The sequence below is a fragment of the Coloeus monedula genome, assembly GCF_965178545.1.
Source record: "Coloeus monedula genome assembly, chromosome: 21".
Lineage (NCBI taxonomy): Eukaryota > Metazoa > Chordata > Aves > Passeriformes > Corvidae > Coloeus > Coloeus monedula.
Genome location: NC_138801.1, coordinates 10,950,488 through 10,966,399, shown reverse-complemented (window position 1 = coordinate 10,966,399; position 15,912 = coordinate 10,950,488). Strand labels below are relative to the sequence as shown.

At 59.6% G+C, this 15,912-nt stretch overlaps 1 protein-coding gene across 5 annotated transcripts in view; it reads right to left on the bottom strand.

Moving 5' to 3' along the window:
- Positions 1-75: 75 nt before the first annotated feature.
- Positions 76-15,912, bottom strand: part of ABCA2 (ATP binding cassette subfamily A member 2) — a 34,123-nt gene continuing 18,286 nt past the window's right edge. Inside the window, exons 21-49 of one of the 5 annotated variants that reach the window (XM_082295364.1) lie at positions 15,594-15,777; positions 15,088-15,300; positions 14,574-14,770; positions 14,311-14,493; positions 13,710-13,894; positions 13,501-13,621; positions 12,480-12,767; positions 11,228-11,446; positions 10,973-11,075; positions 10,287-10,612; positions 9,609-9,870; positions 9,341-9,446; positions 8,952-9,063; positions 8,471-8,531; positions 8,032-8,206; positions 7,831-7,946; positions 7,231-7,378; positions 6,898-7,021; positions 5,945-6,077; positions 5,653-5,770; positions 5,355-5,533; positions 4,904-5,045; positions 4,443-4,577; positions 4,162-4,265; positions 3,799-3,891; positions 3,401-3,503; positions 3,128-3,265; positions 2,739-2,945; positions 76-2,503 (exon numbers count right to left, since the gene is read on the bottom strand). In XM_082295364.1, coding sequence (XP_082151490.1) covers positions 2,468-2,503; positions 2,739-2,945; positions 3,128-3,265; positions 3,401-3,503; positions 3,799-3,891; positions 4,162-4,265; positions 4,443-4,577; positions 4,904-5,045; positions 5,355-5,533; positions 5,653-5,770; positions 5,945-6,077; positions 6,898-7,021; positions 7,231-7,378; positions 7,831-7,946; positions 8,032-8,206; positions 8,471-8,531; positions 8,952-9,063; positions 9,341-9,446; positions 9,609-9,870; positions 10,287-10,612; positions 10,973-11,075; positions 11,228-11,446; positions 12,480-12,767; positions 13,501-13,621; positions 13,710-13,894; positions 14,311-14,493; positions 14,574-14,770; positions 15,088-15,300; positions 15,594-15,777 — 4,511 coding nt within the window. In that variant the 3' untranslated portion in view covers positions 76-2,467. The remainder of the gene's footprint in view (positions 2,504-2,738; positions 2,946-3,127; positions 3,266-3,400; positions 3,504-3,798; positions 3,892-4,161; positions 4,266-4,442; positions 4,578-4,903; positions 5,046-5,354; positions 5,534-5,652; positions 5,771-5,944; positions 6,078-6,897; positions 7,022-7,230; positions 7,379-7,830; positions 7,947-8,031; positions 8,207-8,470; positions 8,532-8,951; positions 9,064-9,340; positions 9,447-9,608; positions 9,871-10,286; positions 10,613-10,972; positions 11,076-11,227; positions 11,447-12,479; positions 12,768-13,500; positions 13,622-13,709; positions 13,895-14,310; positions 14,494-14,573; positions 14,771-15,087; positions 15,301-15,593; positions 15,778-15,912) is intronic. The other 4 variants (XM_082295366.1, XM_082295368.1, XM_082295365.1 and 1 more) reach the window with 4 other exon arrangements.

Genomic DNA, 15,912 nt, shown 5'->3' with positions numbered 1-15,912 from the left:
TCCTTGCCCCTAGCAGGATCCTGCACCCCCCACGCTGGGCACTGCCACTCCCTCTCCGGCCAACGACACAGCCTCAAAGGAACCAGTTATTATTTTTTATTTAAAACGATCATTATTTTCACATTTCATCTTTGTTTTGTTTGGTAGCAATATACAGGCAGCTCCAAGACGTCCCCAGCCCCAGGGGCCCCATGCTCAGGGCTGAGCATGGCACTGGCGCTGTGCCCGCGCTGGTGGCCAAGGACGTGCAGAGGGAGGCAAGGCCGGAAGCGGGGGGCCAAACTCAACCAAGTGAACAGTGTTAAGGCAGCAGCCACCCCTGCCCTGGGGCAATGCCCTGGGGCACTACCTACCCGCTCCCACCCTTGGAGTGACTCCAGCAGGGACTGTGCCCACGCAGCCCTAAACCCAAGGCAGGGAGGCCACCGTGGCCACCCAGGCTGTATGGGCACCTCCACTGACCCTTAGAAGCCATGGGGATGACGGCACGGTGGCAGGGGGAAGACTGGGGACAGGGGAGACACTCTGTGACTGGGGTGCCAGTGCCCCGCTGGAGCCCACAATGCAGTGACAATGCAGTGTGGCAGGTGTAGGGCTCGTGAGGATACAGCCCAGAGCACAGCAGCACTGCCCACCCTGGGCTGCCCAAGCTGACAGCTGGGGATCAAAGATGACACTATCCCCTCTCCCTGGTGGCAAAGGGCAAACTTTGAGCTGGCTTGTCTCCCAGCATCCACTGGGGAAGGCAGAGTGTGGCCAGCAAAGGAGCAGGGGCACGCTGATGGGGGCTGCCCCCCTGTGCCGTCCACCCCATCCCAGATCCAGCCAGTTTCCCACGTCATTAAAAAAAATACGGTCTGAAAAATCGGAAAATAGAGCTTCTTCCCCCAGTTTTCCCCCTATTGAAAATACTGTATATTGTATCACAATCTATAGCAGGTGGTATATGGGGCTGATGGGACCGGGGTGCACAGAGACAACCGAGGGCAGGCGCTGCTAGGGTCCCCAGGTGGGGCCAGAGCCACCCTCCCTCCACCTCCCATGGCAGCCAGCTGAGGTGCCTGGTGCTGCTCAGGGCCTCCAGCCAAGCCTGTGCCACAGAGGCTGAGAGGGAAGCAGAGCACACAGGGCAGATGGGCCACGGGTGCTCCCCAGAAAGGTGCACGGCCACCCTGGGGTGTTGCAAAGACTGTGGCACCCAGCAGTGGGGGGTCGGGGCCAGCGTCACAGGCCCTGCTGCCACCTTACCCTCTGGGCACAGCTGCAGATTGTTGAGAGCTGCAGGCACCAGCCATAGTCCCTGTGGCTGACAAGGCAGCAGGACCCTCTGCAAAAAGGAGGGGCACTGCTGGCTGAGGGGGTGCCCACTGCTGGCCAGTGACACTGCCAGTCCCACGCCTGCAGTCCATCCTTCCTTCCCCACCGCCCCGGGCACCACTGCCAGGCTGTGCTAGCACCCACCCTGACTGTCCCAACCTCGTACCTTAAGGCCACCCCACTACCAGCTTCCAAAGCCATCCTGGGGTGCAGCAACCCCTCTCCTAGTACCACCAGTGACCCAAGAATAAGAACCTAGTGCAGGTGGTTCCTGTACAGGGCTTGACACTGAGGAACAAGTGGTCAGGCCAACAGCGACGTGGAAGGGGACACAGCAAAAAGGTGGCAGAGCTGCAGCAATGCCCTGTGATGGGGGAAGCAAGTGGTGAGGGCAGGGAGGAGGGCAAGGGTGAGAGTCTTGAGGGTGAGGGACATGGTTAGGGGCAGAGGGGAGAAACAGCTGGTGCCAGCATGTGAAATACCCTGTGAAATACCCCTCTGCCCCCTCACGTGCCTCTGCAGTGGCACTGCTGCCTGGGGGACAAAGCCAGTGCCCAAGGCCAGGCAGGGCCAGGGCAAACAGACCCCAGGGTGGGCAGGATGTACCAGTAGGGCCCAGACCCGCAGTGACATCCCAGTGGTGACAGAAATCGGTCACGGGTGAAGCACCAGAGCACCTGCGCCCCTGCAGTGCCCAGGGCAGCACCAGGCAGGGGTGATGTGGAAGCAGCCATCCTTCTTCTCGCTCCACGGGGCCCGGCCTGGGGGGTACCCACAGCCAAGGGTCCCCAGAGTGAGTGCAACACAGGTGTCCAGCCAAAGGCACCGCTCACAGGCCCCTGTGTCTCGGCCCCAAAGTGAGTGGGGCTGGCGCTGCTGGCACCAAGCCGCGTCCTTTCCTTCAGTCTCCATCCACGGCACGTTGAGGACCATGCCCCCGGCACCACGCAATGACTCTGCTCCAGAGCTGAAGGGGACAAAAGCCACCCCAGCGGTGGCTTGCGAGGTCCATCCAGGCATTGCTGTACCCACTGTGTCCTCCCTGGCACGTGGCTCCGGCTGCGGCAACTCCGCTCCACGGGGCAAAGGGAGGGGAGAGGCCAAAAGGGTTTGGTGGCTTCAAGCCGGGAACGTGGCTGTCCCCGGGGTCTCAGCACAGCGTGTCCGTGTTGAAGGAGAGCTGAGCCTGAGCAGGGAGACAGGCAGGGCTGAGGGGCTGCCCACTTTGCCAGCACACCCAGGGCATCTGGGGCCAGAGTGTGGCACAGGTGGCAGAGCAGACACCTCTCCAAGAGAGCCCCCACCCCTCCCGGGCCCTGCCCTGGCTCCATTGTGTCACCTCTGTGGTGTCACAGCATCCAGTCCTAGGGCCCGGGGCAGGGACACAGGTGTAACAGCCAGAGCTGGGGACAACCTCTCACCCTCTCCTCCTCAAAGCTGATGAGGCCTTCGTCATCGGTCTCCAGGTCCTCCTGCTCCTCCACCACGAGGGCCCGCAGCTCAGTGGGGGCAGTGCGGGGGCGCAGCAGGCTCAGCACACGCTCCAGGGGCGACTGCAGGACACAGCTGGGGCTGGTCTCCTGCTGCTCCAGGTTGTCACTTTGCTTCTTGGCAAAATTCACAAACACCTGAGGAGGAAGGGGCAGGAGTCTCGGGTATCCTCCATCCCATGCCGCCAGGTCAAGACCCGGTGCATCCTGCCGTGTGGTGCCTGTCACCGTGTTCCCCATCTAGCTCCAACCCCTGCCCCAAAGGCAGATCCTGCCTGGCCACCCTCCCTGGGGACAAGCATCCAGCTGCCCGTGCTTACATTGTCCAGTGTGGTTTGGCTGACAGAGTAGTCTTCAATGCCCAGCACATCCACCACCTGCTCCATCTTGCTGAAGACCTGTGCCAGTGAGATCTGGTCCGACTTCAGCTGGTACTGGGCCTTGGTGTGATGACGCTCCTGGGGGGTGGTCACAGAAGGGGCACTGAGCCCTCACTCCCAGACTCCCTCCCATCACCCCATGGAGGATGAAGGCTGCATGTGCCCCAACGTGGGGGCTGGCAGGGGACAGCATGGCCACCATGGGCAGCTCACCTTGAGGACAGCCTCAGGGAAGTTACGGTTGAAGAACCTCACCACCTCCTTGACGTTGAGGCTGGACTTGGTACGCACTGTGATCATGTAGCCATCACCAAACCTGCACAGGAACAAGGTACCCCATGAGGACCTGTCCCCTGATCTGCAGCCCCGTGACCCTGTGGAAGGGGACAATGCTCTCAGGCAGCCACTGCTGGACACCAGGCCAGTGGCAGGGCACTTCAGTGACCCCATTCCCTGCCCACCTCTAAAGCAGCACCCACACAAAGGGCTGATATCTCGTCACGGATGCCACACTGTCACCCAACCGTGGGGATCCAGCCCCTTCCTGCCCAACAGCCCACACAGGCTGCTGGGCCCCATGCAGGCATGCTGGGCTCCCACCAGGCTCTTACCTGTTCTTCAGATGCTGAATGCTGCCAAGACACTTGAGCCGCCCGTTCACCATGATGGCCAGGCGGGTGCAGAGGGCCTCGCACTCCTCCATGCTGGGATGACAAGGGAGGCTTCAGCGGGGGGCATGGGAGGACAGTGCCAGGGCTATGGTGGGGATAGCTGGGGAGCTAGGCCCCCCAGACCATCACCCAAGTGCTGTGGCCCCACCACCAGCGATGAGAGAGGGCAACAGAGGGCATCCCAGGCTCCCCCTGCTCCTCGTGCCCCTACCAAATCCCATTCCCTGGGGACTGGGGAGCCCCCTCCCTCCCACACAGCACCCCAGGTGCTTGCAGGCACCATGGGCACAGAACCCCCTGGACCTGTGAGACGTGAGCACCACGGAGCGACCCGTTTTGATGACATCTAGGATGAGGTTCCAGAGGAAGCGCCGTGCCTTGGGGTCCATCCCTGTGGTTGGCTCATCCTGGGGGACAGACAGCACTCTCAGACATGCCAGCCCTGGGAGGGACCCTGCCACTCCCTTCCTGTCCTGAATCCAGCTCAGGCCACCATCCCACACTCCAGGAGATGCGTGATGTGTGGTGAAGCTGAGGGGTGGGCAGCTCCCACCCGGGGTCATTTTTCCACCCTCAGGGCGCACCAGGAAGATGAAGGCTGGGTATCCGATGAGCGCGATGGCTGTGGACAGCTTCCTCTTGTTGCCCCCACTGTAGGTGCTGGCAGGCTTGTCGGCGTACTTGGTCAACTCCAGCTTCTTCAGTGCCCACTTGACCACCTGCAAGGCGTGGGGGACTGCTGTTATCCTGCCAAGGCCACAGAGCTGGCAGGGGTTGGGCTCCCTGGCACATCAGCTGCTGAGGGGACTACAAGCCATGTGCCAGTCAGGGGAGCCCCATGGCAGCCCCTGGCACAGCCATGAGCACTGGTGGGGACCTGTGAGTGCATGTGCCTGGCCCTGGCAGCCCATGTGGGCACACCGCCAGGGTGGCACTGCCACAAGGGCAGCAGCACCTGCTCAAGCTGCCACTGCTGCCCAGTGAGATGCCATCACTGTGGCACAGCACCAGCCCTTGGATGCTGCCAACTTCCCCAGAGCCCTACCCGCTCCTCATCCTTCCAGGGGATTCCACGCAGGCGGGTGTAGAGCTCCAAGTGCTCCTGGGCTGTCAGCTCGTCAAAGAGTGCGTCGAACTGGGGGCAGTAGCCCAAGCTCTGCTGGACCTGCAGAAGCTCCTTCAGGATGCTGTGGGAGAGGATGGAGGGGTTGTGGGAAGAAGGAATTCTTTTGGTGAGGACTGCTGCTGAGCCCCCTTTCACACGCCTTTACACTGGAGCATCTCCCCACAGGTAAAACCCCACTGGGCAGCCTCAGCCTATGGCCACTGTCTCTTGCCCCACATCCCAGAATGATGGTCACCAAGGAGGACACAAGGTTGCAGAGTCCTATAGAGACACACAAGCTCACTTATGCTGCTTTATCCTGGGAGCCCTCCAAGCAGACCCCATCCCATCCCATTCCCAGGAAAGCAGGCAGCCCGCAGCCCCCCCTAACCTGTGTCCGTTAATGAAGGCCTCTCCACCCGTGGTGCTCTCATCCCCTGTCAGCATCTTGAATGTTGTGGTCTTGCCCGCACCGTTGACGCCCAGCAGCCCAAAGCATTCCCCGGGGCGCACGCCCACACACAGCCGGTCCACGGCCAGGATGCGCCCAATCTTGCGGGACTTGTACACCTGGCAGGGAAGGGGACGGGGACTCAGCCCACCAGGAGCCACCTGGAACCCCTGCCCCACCCACATCCCTGGGCTAGGCTGGTCCCAAGAGTCTCCTTGCACCCTGATGCAGCCCCCACCTTTGTGAGGTTCTCGATCTTTAGCATGTCGTTGTCGGCGTCACCACGCAGGACCCGGTGCCTCTCATTGGCCACGTCGATGTCATCCTCGATGGGTTTGGTGGAGACGGGCAGGCGTCTGTGGGAGGGGGCAGGGGCATGGGGGAATGTGGGACCAGGAGCTGCATCCCTGACAGGCCCGGGCAGCTCCCACTCAACACCACCAGAAGGGCAGCCTGAAGCTCAAGGGTCCCCAATGACAAATCTTTACCCCATGGCCAGTCCCAACATCCCTGCCCCATGCCACACTCACTGGGGCTTCCGGAAGAAGTTGTACTGGCACATGATGGTGATGAAGAAGCCAACAAAGCCTTCAATTGTCATGGCAACAAGTCCCCGTGTCACGATGTCCCACTCGAAGGGTGATTTCATTTTATCGAACTGCCCTGAGCACAAGGAAGAGGAGAGAGCAGCTAGGGACACCTTCCCATGGGGACAGCTTGGCTGTACTTCCTGAGTTGACCCATGACAATGACACTGCTCCCCCACCACAGCTGCCTGGGCTGGTTGCAACACGATTCCCTCTCAGAGCGTGCGTGCTGTGGAAATCATCTGGCAACTTTTCAACCTCAGTAGGATGAATCGACCCAGCTGAGAGTGGTATCAGACGGATTTGTCAAATCTCGACCCAAAATTGTCCCTCGTGATGCCAGCAGCACCTGGCTTATGTACAGAAGCTGCTCAAAAAGCAGAGAGCAGGGGAGCTTCTGAGGCCAGGCTGAAGCTGTAACTGGCAACAGGCTTGTGTGGGTTGGGTAGCGCAGCCCCCAAGAGACCCTGTCTGGAAGGAGAGTCCCTGCAGCCCCCATCCCTCCTGTCACAGCACAGACCCACCGTGGCCCACCACAGCTACAGTATGGCCCCACTAAGATCCACCACAGCCTCACCACGGCCCACCACAGGCAGTGTGCAGCAGCAGCAGAACCACACACCTCTGTCAGGGCTCACACCCTCCTCTCCCCATGGGGCTGCTACCTGAGATGTCCCAAGGAACCACTTTCAGCAGCACTGGCACCATGCCACTGCTGACCCTCAGCCGTGTCTCTTTCTGTGCCCCATCTAGTCCACCCCCTTGGCTTTTTGCTCCAGGCTGCTCTGGGCCTCGGGACACCCCCATGGGGCAGGCAGAGGGGATGTGCCAGCATCGTAGTCCCCTCCAGCCCCACATGCCCTGGAGCAAGGGAGGGAGAGAACAAGAGGCCATACCAATCTTGGCATAGTACTCATTGATGTATTCATTGTAGGCCATCTCCATCAGGCCGTGGCCCAGGTTGTAGTTAGGGAACACGAGGAAGCAGCTCTTCAGGTAGCTGTTCACCACCTTCAGGTCCTGTGGGGACAGCAGAGAGGACACAACCATCAAACAACTCTGAGTGAATGGTAGGATCAGGATCCCCAAGATCCAGCCCAGGCAGGTCTCATGGCTGATCCTGCTGGAAACAGAGACATCCTGAGGTCCCTCCCAGACTGAGCCACCCCACAACCTGATGTCAGTGTCTCCCTTCCCAGTGGCCCTTGGCAGAGCTGTGAATGCCGCACCTTGTCGTGCTCAAAGAGCTGCAGCAGGAACGTGGCCACAGTGGCTGTGATGCCAATGAAGAGGTTGATGACGATGAGGAAGACGTAAGCAGAGCTGGGCACCTCAAACCAGAAGGAGGCTGGGTACATGATAGGGGTGATAGACCAGCTGGGGAGGAGAGAAGCAGAAGCACACATCAGCATGGCAGGAGAGGGGCCCCCAACCTTGGGACTGCCCATTTCCAGCCTGCTGTTCCCAGGCTCTCCCACTCCAGCCCTCACAGCCACCCCACCCCAACCAGCTATGGGGGCTGCAGAACATCACAGAATGGTTTGGACTGGAAAGGACCTTTCAAGGTCATCTAATCCAGTCCCTGGCCATGGGCAAGGACACTTTCCACTAGTGCTCCAACCTGTCCAACTTGGCCTTGGACTTTTCCACAAATGGGGCAGTCACAGCCTCTCTGGGCAATCTGTGCCAGGGCCTCACCACCCCCACCGTGAAAAATTTCTTCCTAATATCTGGTCTAAATGTCTATTCTTTTAGTTTAAAACCACCACCTCATAAGACTGTGGAAGCATCCCCAGTGCCTCCTGACCACCCCCCTCTGAGCAACATACCCATAGAGCAGGAAGAGGGAGAGGACAGCGGGGAAGTTGGTGGGAGAGGTATATGCCGGGAGGTCAAACACGAACAGGATGATGATGCAGCACGTGGCTGGCACCAGGTAGTTTAGCTGGAGAAGACAGAAACTTCTGTGACTGCCCACTCCCTGGCACAGCCCCGGAGGCTTGGCCAGTAGGGCCACGTGTCCTGCTTACCATGTCCCACATGTAGTTGGCCAGCCAGTAGATGACGGGGTCACAGCCACTCACAAACTGCAGGTGTTTGGCCTTGGTGGCCTTTTCGGCCACCAGGAATACCACAAAGCTGGCTGGGACGAAGGACATGGCCACAATGATGAAGATGGCAATCACCACATCTGTGCCTTGCAGGCTGGATGGGGAGCAAAGAGAGCTCCATGGAGGGACTCCAGCACCCTCACTTGCCTGGGGGAGGGCCACCCACTCTGGTACGGGGCAATCACTGTGCACAGCGCAGGGCATGGCACAGGGAGCCCCACGTCACAGCCACCCTGCCCCTCCCCACCATGCAGCCTGTGGAGCAGAAGCCTTGGCCTTCCCCTGCAACCATCAGTAAGAAGCCCCCTACCTCCCGTGGGACAGCCACCCTCCCCTCAGACCCTCTCCTTGAACCTACAGGTAATCCAGGGACAGGCTGGCGCTCGTTTTGTTCATGGGGTGATTGGTGACTGTGATGCCTGCAACAACAACCAAGAAGAAACATGGAAGCATGAAAACTGGCTTGGGACACAGACCCCTGTCCCCACTCTGCCTGGTCCTGGCTCTGAGCAGGATAGGTTTCCAACCTGAAGCTCAGCAGGAGCTGGGCTCTCTGAAGCAACTCAGCACCTCAAGGCCAAGCCCTCCCTCACTGGAGAGCACCCTTGGACATGTCACAAGCACAGGCACTTTCAGGCAGCACTTTGGGACATTCCAGCCCAGGCCTGACAGAGGTTATCCCAGCTCTCATATCTCACAGCAGAGGTGTGTGAACTCCTGTTCCAGCTGGACACTAGCTTGCTGGCCCAAGGTGGACACTGCACTTTGGAGCGTGGTTGGACTATGCCCTAATGCTGTTCCTGACATGCTCCTACCCTCAAACACCTCCAGATGCTCACCATAGGCAGCAGGGTTGCCCTTGCTCTTGGGCAGGTTGGCTCTCAGGATGGCATTGTTGAGGGCATTGAGGTAAGTGGGCATGCTGTGGTAGCCCTTGTTGTTGTAGAAGACCTGGTGGAGGAGAGAGGAACAGTGGGAGGTGGCAAGAGAGCTAGGCCCAGAGATGTACCGGGAGGGAAGGACAGGATGGGATGGACAGCCCACAGGCTGTGGGGAGAATAGGCCATTGCTGACTGTGCTGGGCCAGACCTGCTGACCACTCCCCCATGGCTAGAGCCTCCCAAAGCACTTGGAGAAGAGCACTGCAGCAGTGCAGTCCCAGGGGTCCCTGCCTGCCCCCTTTCCTCCCCAGCCATCTTCCCTGCCCCAAGGCGCAGCGCGGTCCCACCTGGGCCGTTCTCCGCACAGCGATCTTGCGCACCATGGCCGGAGCCCTGGCTCCAAAGGAGGCCGGGATGGATTTCTGGACGTTGCCAAACGTGAGTGCCCCGTACCTGTAGGACGGGGCAGTGCTGAGGAAGCTGCAACTGCTGTCCCCCACCTCCGGGGGTGGAACCCTGCTCGAGGATGTTGCTGACTCCAGCCAGCACCCTGGGGCAGGTGTCCTCACCGCTGCTCTATGGCGCAGGGCAGACCCTCCCAGCCTCCCCTCTTGCCTGTGCAGCCGGAAGCGGTCCGAGGTGTAGAGCAGATACTCAGAGACGTTGCGCCCTGTGATGTCTGTCAGGATGTCCCCTGTCACCACCTTCATCTGTGGGGGATGACCCCCCACGCCACTAGGGCAGGAGAAGCCAGTCCCCTGCATGGAGCACGTGCACTTGATGGGCTCATGGATGATGCGGGGCAGGGCGGGGGCTGAGGTCACAGTCCCTGAAGACCAGAAGGGGTGGCTCACAGCCAGGCTCCTGCCTGCCCCAGCTGCTGGGGACAGCATGAGGGTTGGGTGGCTGGCCAGGCAGGGTCCTGCTGACCAAGAGGGACCAAGAGATGGACGTGCAAAAAGCTTTGGGGGAACAGAGATTCAGAGACAGGCCACGAGGTGTGGCTGGAGAAGAAATGGCTGGGGACCACACCCAGCAAAGGTGATGCAAGGCTCCTCACAGGTCTTTGTGACAGTGTCACCATCCAACAGGCTCTACTGGCATGGCTGGGGCTGAATGGGGACAGTGTTTCATGGCCAGAGCCACAAGTTCAGCCCAACAAAGCTCTGCTGTGTGGCCAGGCCAGACTAACAGGTACTCCCAGGGGTCCCTGGAGCCACTTTTGTGAGGAGAATCATCATCTCCCTGCTGGAGAAAAATCCCAGACACAGGAGCACCCAGCACAGGTGATACCTTTAACAGCAGAGAAGGTCGTGGAGTTCCAGGCATGGAGCAGGTCCTCATCCACTGACATGGGGTAGTCAGAGGGAGCTGGGGATGGAGGTGGCGGCACAAAGTTGGAAAGTGGAAGGCCTTGGGTGAAGGAGTCAATGCACATGGCATCAAAGTACTTGGCTGCCAGCATTTTGGACTCATTGCTATTGAGGTTGAGGGTCTGCATGGGCTGGTCCAGTGTGTTGTTGAAGGGTGTCTTGAGCACACAGGTGGCCCCCACACCAGAGGGCAGATGGAAAGTGTTCACCAACTGCTGAGGGCTGGCATCCGGAGAGAGCCTAATGCTGCAGAGAAAGGAGCCAGTGAGGAGGAGCAAGGAGCAGGAGACACATTTCAGCACCATGGCCATCTTCTTCCGGGACCTCCCTGAGGCCTTGGCACTTATCATGGGCACACACAGCCTGTGCCTGGCATGACTGAGCTGCTAGTCACAGCGCCAGGGCTGCCACATCTCCCAGAGACACCCGGGCCAGGACAGGGGTTGCTTTCTGTCAGGGGACATGGCACCAGCCAGGCTTTGCTCCAAGCCTGACCCAGCCCTGGCACTAGGCCTGCTGGGGCTGCCCTCCCCACTTGCCCTCCTCGCAGTCCCACAGATGGAGACAGGGCACAGGGTGCTGGTCACCAGCGGTGGCAGCTCTCACCGGTACTCACGCCGCTCCTCGTTGGCGTAAGGAATGAAGTTGCCCTTGGGCTGAGTGTAGTTGTGGTATTGGGATGGCGAGAGGATGAGGGGTGGCAGGTCACCTGTGGGGACAAGGACAGGAACCTGCTCGTACCCACAGCACTGCTGCACACAGGGAGACTGCCTTGGCCTTGTCCTACTGCAGCCAGTGGCCACACCAGGGCAGGCAGAACAGGCCACCCAGCATGCAGGTAGGTAGGCGGCTTGCATGCACCTATTTCAGGAACGGAGAGTGCCACAGTCATGGCCACACAGACGAAAAAGGCGGGCAGGAGGATCTGCGAGAAGAGGGCCTTGGTGTTGCGCTTGGCACAGTGGAAGCGTTTGACGATCAGCCCATGGAACTGGCGTAGCTTCAGCCACGAGCCTTCCAGCTTGAAGCTCCCCTGACCTGCCAGGTCACGATCCTCTGCTTCCACCTCTGCTTCTTGCTCTGGGAGGGAGAAGGACATCAGCCCCCAGCACAGTTGCTCCCACACCTGCCTGGGCTCACCAGAAAGCTGAGCCAGACACCCAGCCCAGCTCAGCCACCCCAAGGGTGAGCACCCAACCCCAACTCTGCCACCAAGCCACAGCAGCGGTGCAGTGGGAAGCAAGGCAGCTGGCTGGCAGGTTCCTCTTGGCCCCAGAAGGAAAATTTAGACAATAGTTTTAAAAAAACAACCAAAATTGGTGCTTTTTTCTAGGATCCCTCAATTTTCCCATCAGCTCTGCCAGCTGATGAGGGGTCAGCACAGTCAGGAACAGGGAACAAGACACAGGTGGGAGTCCCAGTGAGACAGTGGGAGCTCTGCCACAGCACTGTCCCAGCTCTGCCTCCCACAGCCCTAGTGGGGGGAAGAGGTGGCACATCCCTAAATTAGTCGCAAGAGTTGCTGAGATAACCCAGAACAGGATCTGTGACTACAGCAACAACCTCAAGGCACCTGCCCGCACCCTCCATATCCAGCAATCCCAACATCCAGGCAGGGACAGCCTTGCACCTGCGGCAGGGTATGACAGGTGAAGCCACCACCTGGAAGGTGACTCTGTGCCCAAGGGCCAAGAGGAGAAACCCAGCTGGTGCCAGTGTGGGGACAGGGCATGTTAGTGGGGCAAGTCTGCAAGGTGGCACTGGAGACACACAGGAGGCAGAGGCAGAGCCAACAGTGGCTGCCCTCACTGGCTCCATGCCTTGGCACGAGACCCTCATGCACACCCTACCAGTATGGGGTGCAAACTTGTGGAAAGAGCCCATTCCCAGCCCCCCCACCCAGGCTGTGGCTCTCTGGGTGCTGTGTCGCTGGATGCACCATCAGTCCTCTCCCCACGGGCTCTTGTCCCAGCAGTCTCAGCCACCCACCTCAGACACAACCACATACCCTGCGGGACCAGGGCCAGCTCTGTCTGCCCTGGGCAAACCCTCCATGTCCCAGCTGAGCACCTCCCCCAGCCCCTGCCGCTGGCCGGGCACCAGCAGCACCAACCTTGCAGACTGACGTTATCGGGGTCCTGCCGGTTATCGAACAGGGGTGCGTAATCCCCAAAGAACTCGGAATAAACCCCACCTTCATCGCCGCGCACGGAGCCCACCGAGGACGCTGAGCGCAGGGACGCCTGCGACTGCGCCAGCTTGGAGCAGGTCACCAGGTTGCTGAGCTCCACCTCCGGCTTCTCTGGCATGGCCGCTTCGGCCAGGGGCTCCCCATTGGCTTCAGACTTTGGGCCCAGCTCAGAGGCAGGTGGCTGCAGGGCATCCTTGGACTCCTTCATGTCTGAAAGAAAAAATGTGGGTTGCCACCAGCCATGCTACTCTTCACCGCATCATGCCACCGACTGGGGATGGATCATATCATACAATCACAGACCGGTTTGGGCTGGAAAGGACCTCATCTCATTCCACCCCTCTACCATGCGCAGGGACACCTTCTGCCAGACCACATTGCTCCAAGCCCCATCCAACCTGGCCTTGGACGCTTCCAGGGATGGAACTGCCACAGCTCCTCTGCACAACCTGTGCCAGGGCCTCACCACCCTCACAGGGGAGAATTTCCTTCTAACATCTAATCTAAACTTTTCCTCTTTTAGTTTAAAACCATTCCCCCCCCCTTGTCCTAACACTATCTGCCCATGTAAAGACCTTCTCTCATTTTTTCAAGCCCCTTTTAGGCACTAGAAGGTGCCATAAGGTCTCCCTGGAGCCTTCTCTTCTCCAGATGAACACCCCCAGCTCTCCCAGCCTGGCTCCATGGCAGAGGTGCTCCAGCCCTTGGAGCATCTCCATGGTGTCCTCTGGAGACCTGTGCTGAGGACACCAGAGCTAGACACTATTCCAGGTGGGAGTAAACCCAGAGTGGAGCAGAGGCTGGCTGCCCTTGGCCAGGATGGGCTCTGCTGGAAACCCCTCCACCATCCGGGACAGGAGACTCCTGCAGCCACCAAGCCCAGCAAGACCACACAGCCCCTCACTAGCCCCAGGAGCACCTTGTGCCCCACCAGTGCCCATACCCACGTCACTGTTCTCCAGAGACTGGTCCTCCTCAGACACCTTCAGGAAGACCTCCTCCAGCGTAGTGTCCATCAGCCCAAAACTGGTGAGGTCCAGCTCTTCTAGGCTCTGCTCCAAGTGCTGTGGGAGCAAAGTGCTGCGTGAGGAGGGCAGATGTCCACAGTGCCACAGCCCTCTGCCTGTCCACCCTGCCAGCCCCTGCAGGTACCTGGAAGAGCCTCTCAAAGCAGCCCTTCTTGACGGCCTCACTGGGCAGGATGTAGGAGAGCTCCGTGTTGGTGTCTGAGATGAGGAGGCAGGAGGCCACGTACTTCTTGATGAACTGGGAGACGCGAGGCTCAGAGCAGGGGCTGACAGAGGAGTGACCCAGGGGGCTGTGTGGCTGGCCTGGCTCTGGGGCAGAGGGGCAGTACTCATTGGTCACTTCACACCTGGCCTCCCACCAAGACCCATCACATTTTCCCTACTCCCCAGTGCCATGGGGGCTTCCCTGTCACCCTGACAGGCCTGGGGATGGTGTTCTGCAATGTGGCCCACACTGGACATCTCAGTGGGCAACCCACAAGCTGGAGAGAACCAGCACCTGGAGACAAATGCCACTGTGTAGAGCCTGGCCAAGGACACAGCTCGGAAAAATTAAGGCTGAGCAATGGGATCTCCTACACCCCTACCCTATCCCCTCTGCCCTCCAAGTGGCCTTAAGGAGACTCAGGATGGGAGTACTTGGGTGTTGACCTCTCCTTTGCTGGGCTGAAGAAGGGCTGGTGCCATCTATTCCTCTAAACAAAGGGTCCCACTGCACCCCAGACCTGTGCCGTTCCTGGTGTCCGACTGCTTCTTCACCACTGTCAGCTTGTAGCCATCACCATAGGTGCTCTTGAGGAACAATGGAGAACCACAGCACTTGAGCTTGCCATGGGAGATGATGGCGATGCGGTCCCCCAGCAGGTCAGCCTCATCCATGTGGTGTGTGGAGAGCAAGATGGTTCTCCCTGATGGCAGCACAAAGCCTCAGCAGAGGGGCCAGGGCTGCCACAGAGCAGCATACCAGGCTCTGCCCAGCTCTACTCACCTGGCTTGTACTTGAGGATGAGGTCCCAGATGGCCCTTCGGGCATATGGGTCCACACCAGCTGTGGGCTCATCCAAGATAACAGCCCGTGACCCACCCACGAAGGCAATGGCCACTGACAGCTTCCTCTTCATGCCGCCCGAGAGAGTCTGCACCTGGCAGTGCCGTTTGTTGGAGAGTTCCAGGTCCTCAATCATCCTGGGGACAGGGTGGAAGCACCAGGAATGCTGGGGGGGGCTGTACTGGTGCCCAGTGCCTGTGGGGAGTATGTAACGCCTCTTCCCCACAAGGTACCTGCGGCCTTCAGCTGCTGGGACTGCCCAGCTGCAGTCAGGCCTATGAGCATCTTCTGCTCACTTCCATAGCCTAACACCCCAAGGGTGGGAAAACACTTGGTGGAGCTGCTCCAGGGGACACCTCTGCCCCCAGATCACACCCCCTGGTACAGCCAGCAGGAAGGAGACTCACTCATGCCAAAGGCATGGATGAAGACAAAGGAGCTGAAGGGTGCCTACTTGTCCATCTCCTTGCGGATCTCCTCCTCTGCCATGCTCTTGAGCTGCGAGTAGAACCAGAGGTGCTCCTCCACCGTCAGCCTGTCAAAGAGCACGTTGTGCTGGGGACACATGCCCAGGTTCTTCCGGATCTTGTCCATCTCCGTACGGATATCATGGCCGTAGATGGTAGCAGAGCCAGATGTTGGAGGGAACAAGCCAGTGAGGATGGACCTGGATGGATGGAGAAAGGCAACAACGTGAGGGAGCTCATGTTCCTCAGTCTGGTCTCAATGCCAACCACCACCTCTGGGAGCATCTTTTGGGACCCAGGCAGAGCCCTATCAGCACAGGGCCATGAGCCTACTGCCTGTCCCATGTTTGTGCCAGCCCCACACCCACACTGCTGCCCTCTGGGCATGGCACCAGCTGCCACAGGGCCCTGCAGGGACATCCCAAAGCCCCTTCCTCACACCCTGCAGCTGGCCAGAGGAACATGGTCCCTGTCAGCCCAGACAGGCACTCACATGGTGGTGGTCTTGCCTGCACCATTGTGCCCCAGGAAGGACACGACCTGGTTCTCGTAGAGGTTGAGGCTCAGCTTGTTTAGCGCCAGCTTCTTGTCTGTCTTGTAGACTTTGGTGAGCTTGTCGATGCAGACAACCAAGGGGAGGTGGGTTGGCTCCTCCTCGATGCCCCTCGTCTCCTCTGCTGTGACAGTGGGATGGTGAGGAGCCAGAGGAGGGCAGGGAAGCCAGGCTTCGAGTGGGGCTCCCTGGGAATGAATCAACCCGCCTCCATCCCATGGTGACTATGCTGGCTCGTGGTCCCTTCCCCTCTGCTTCT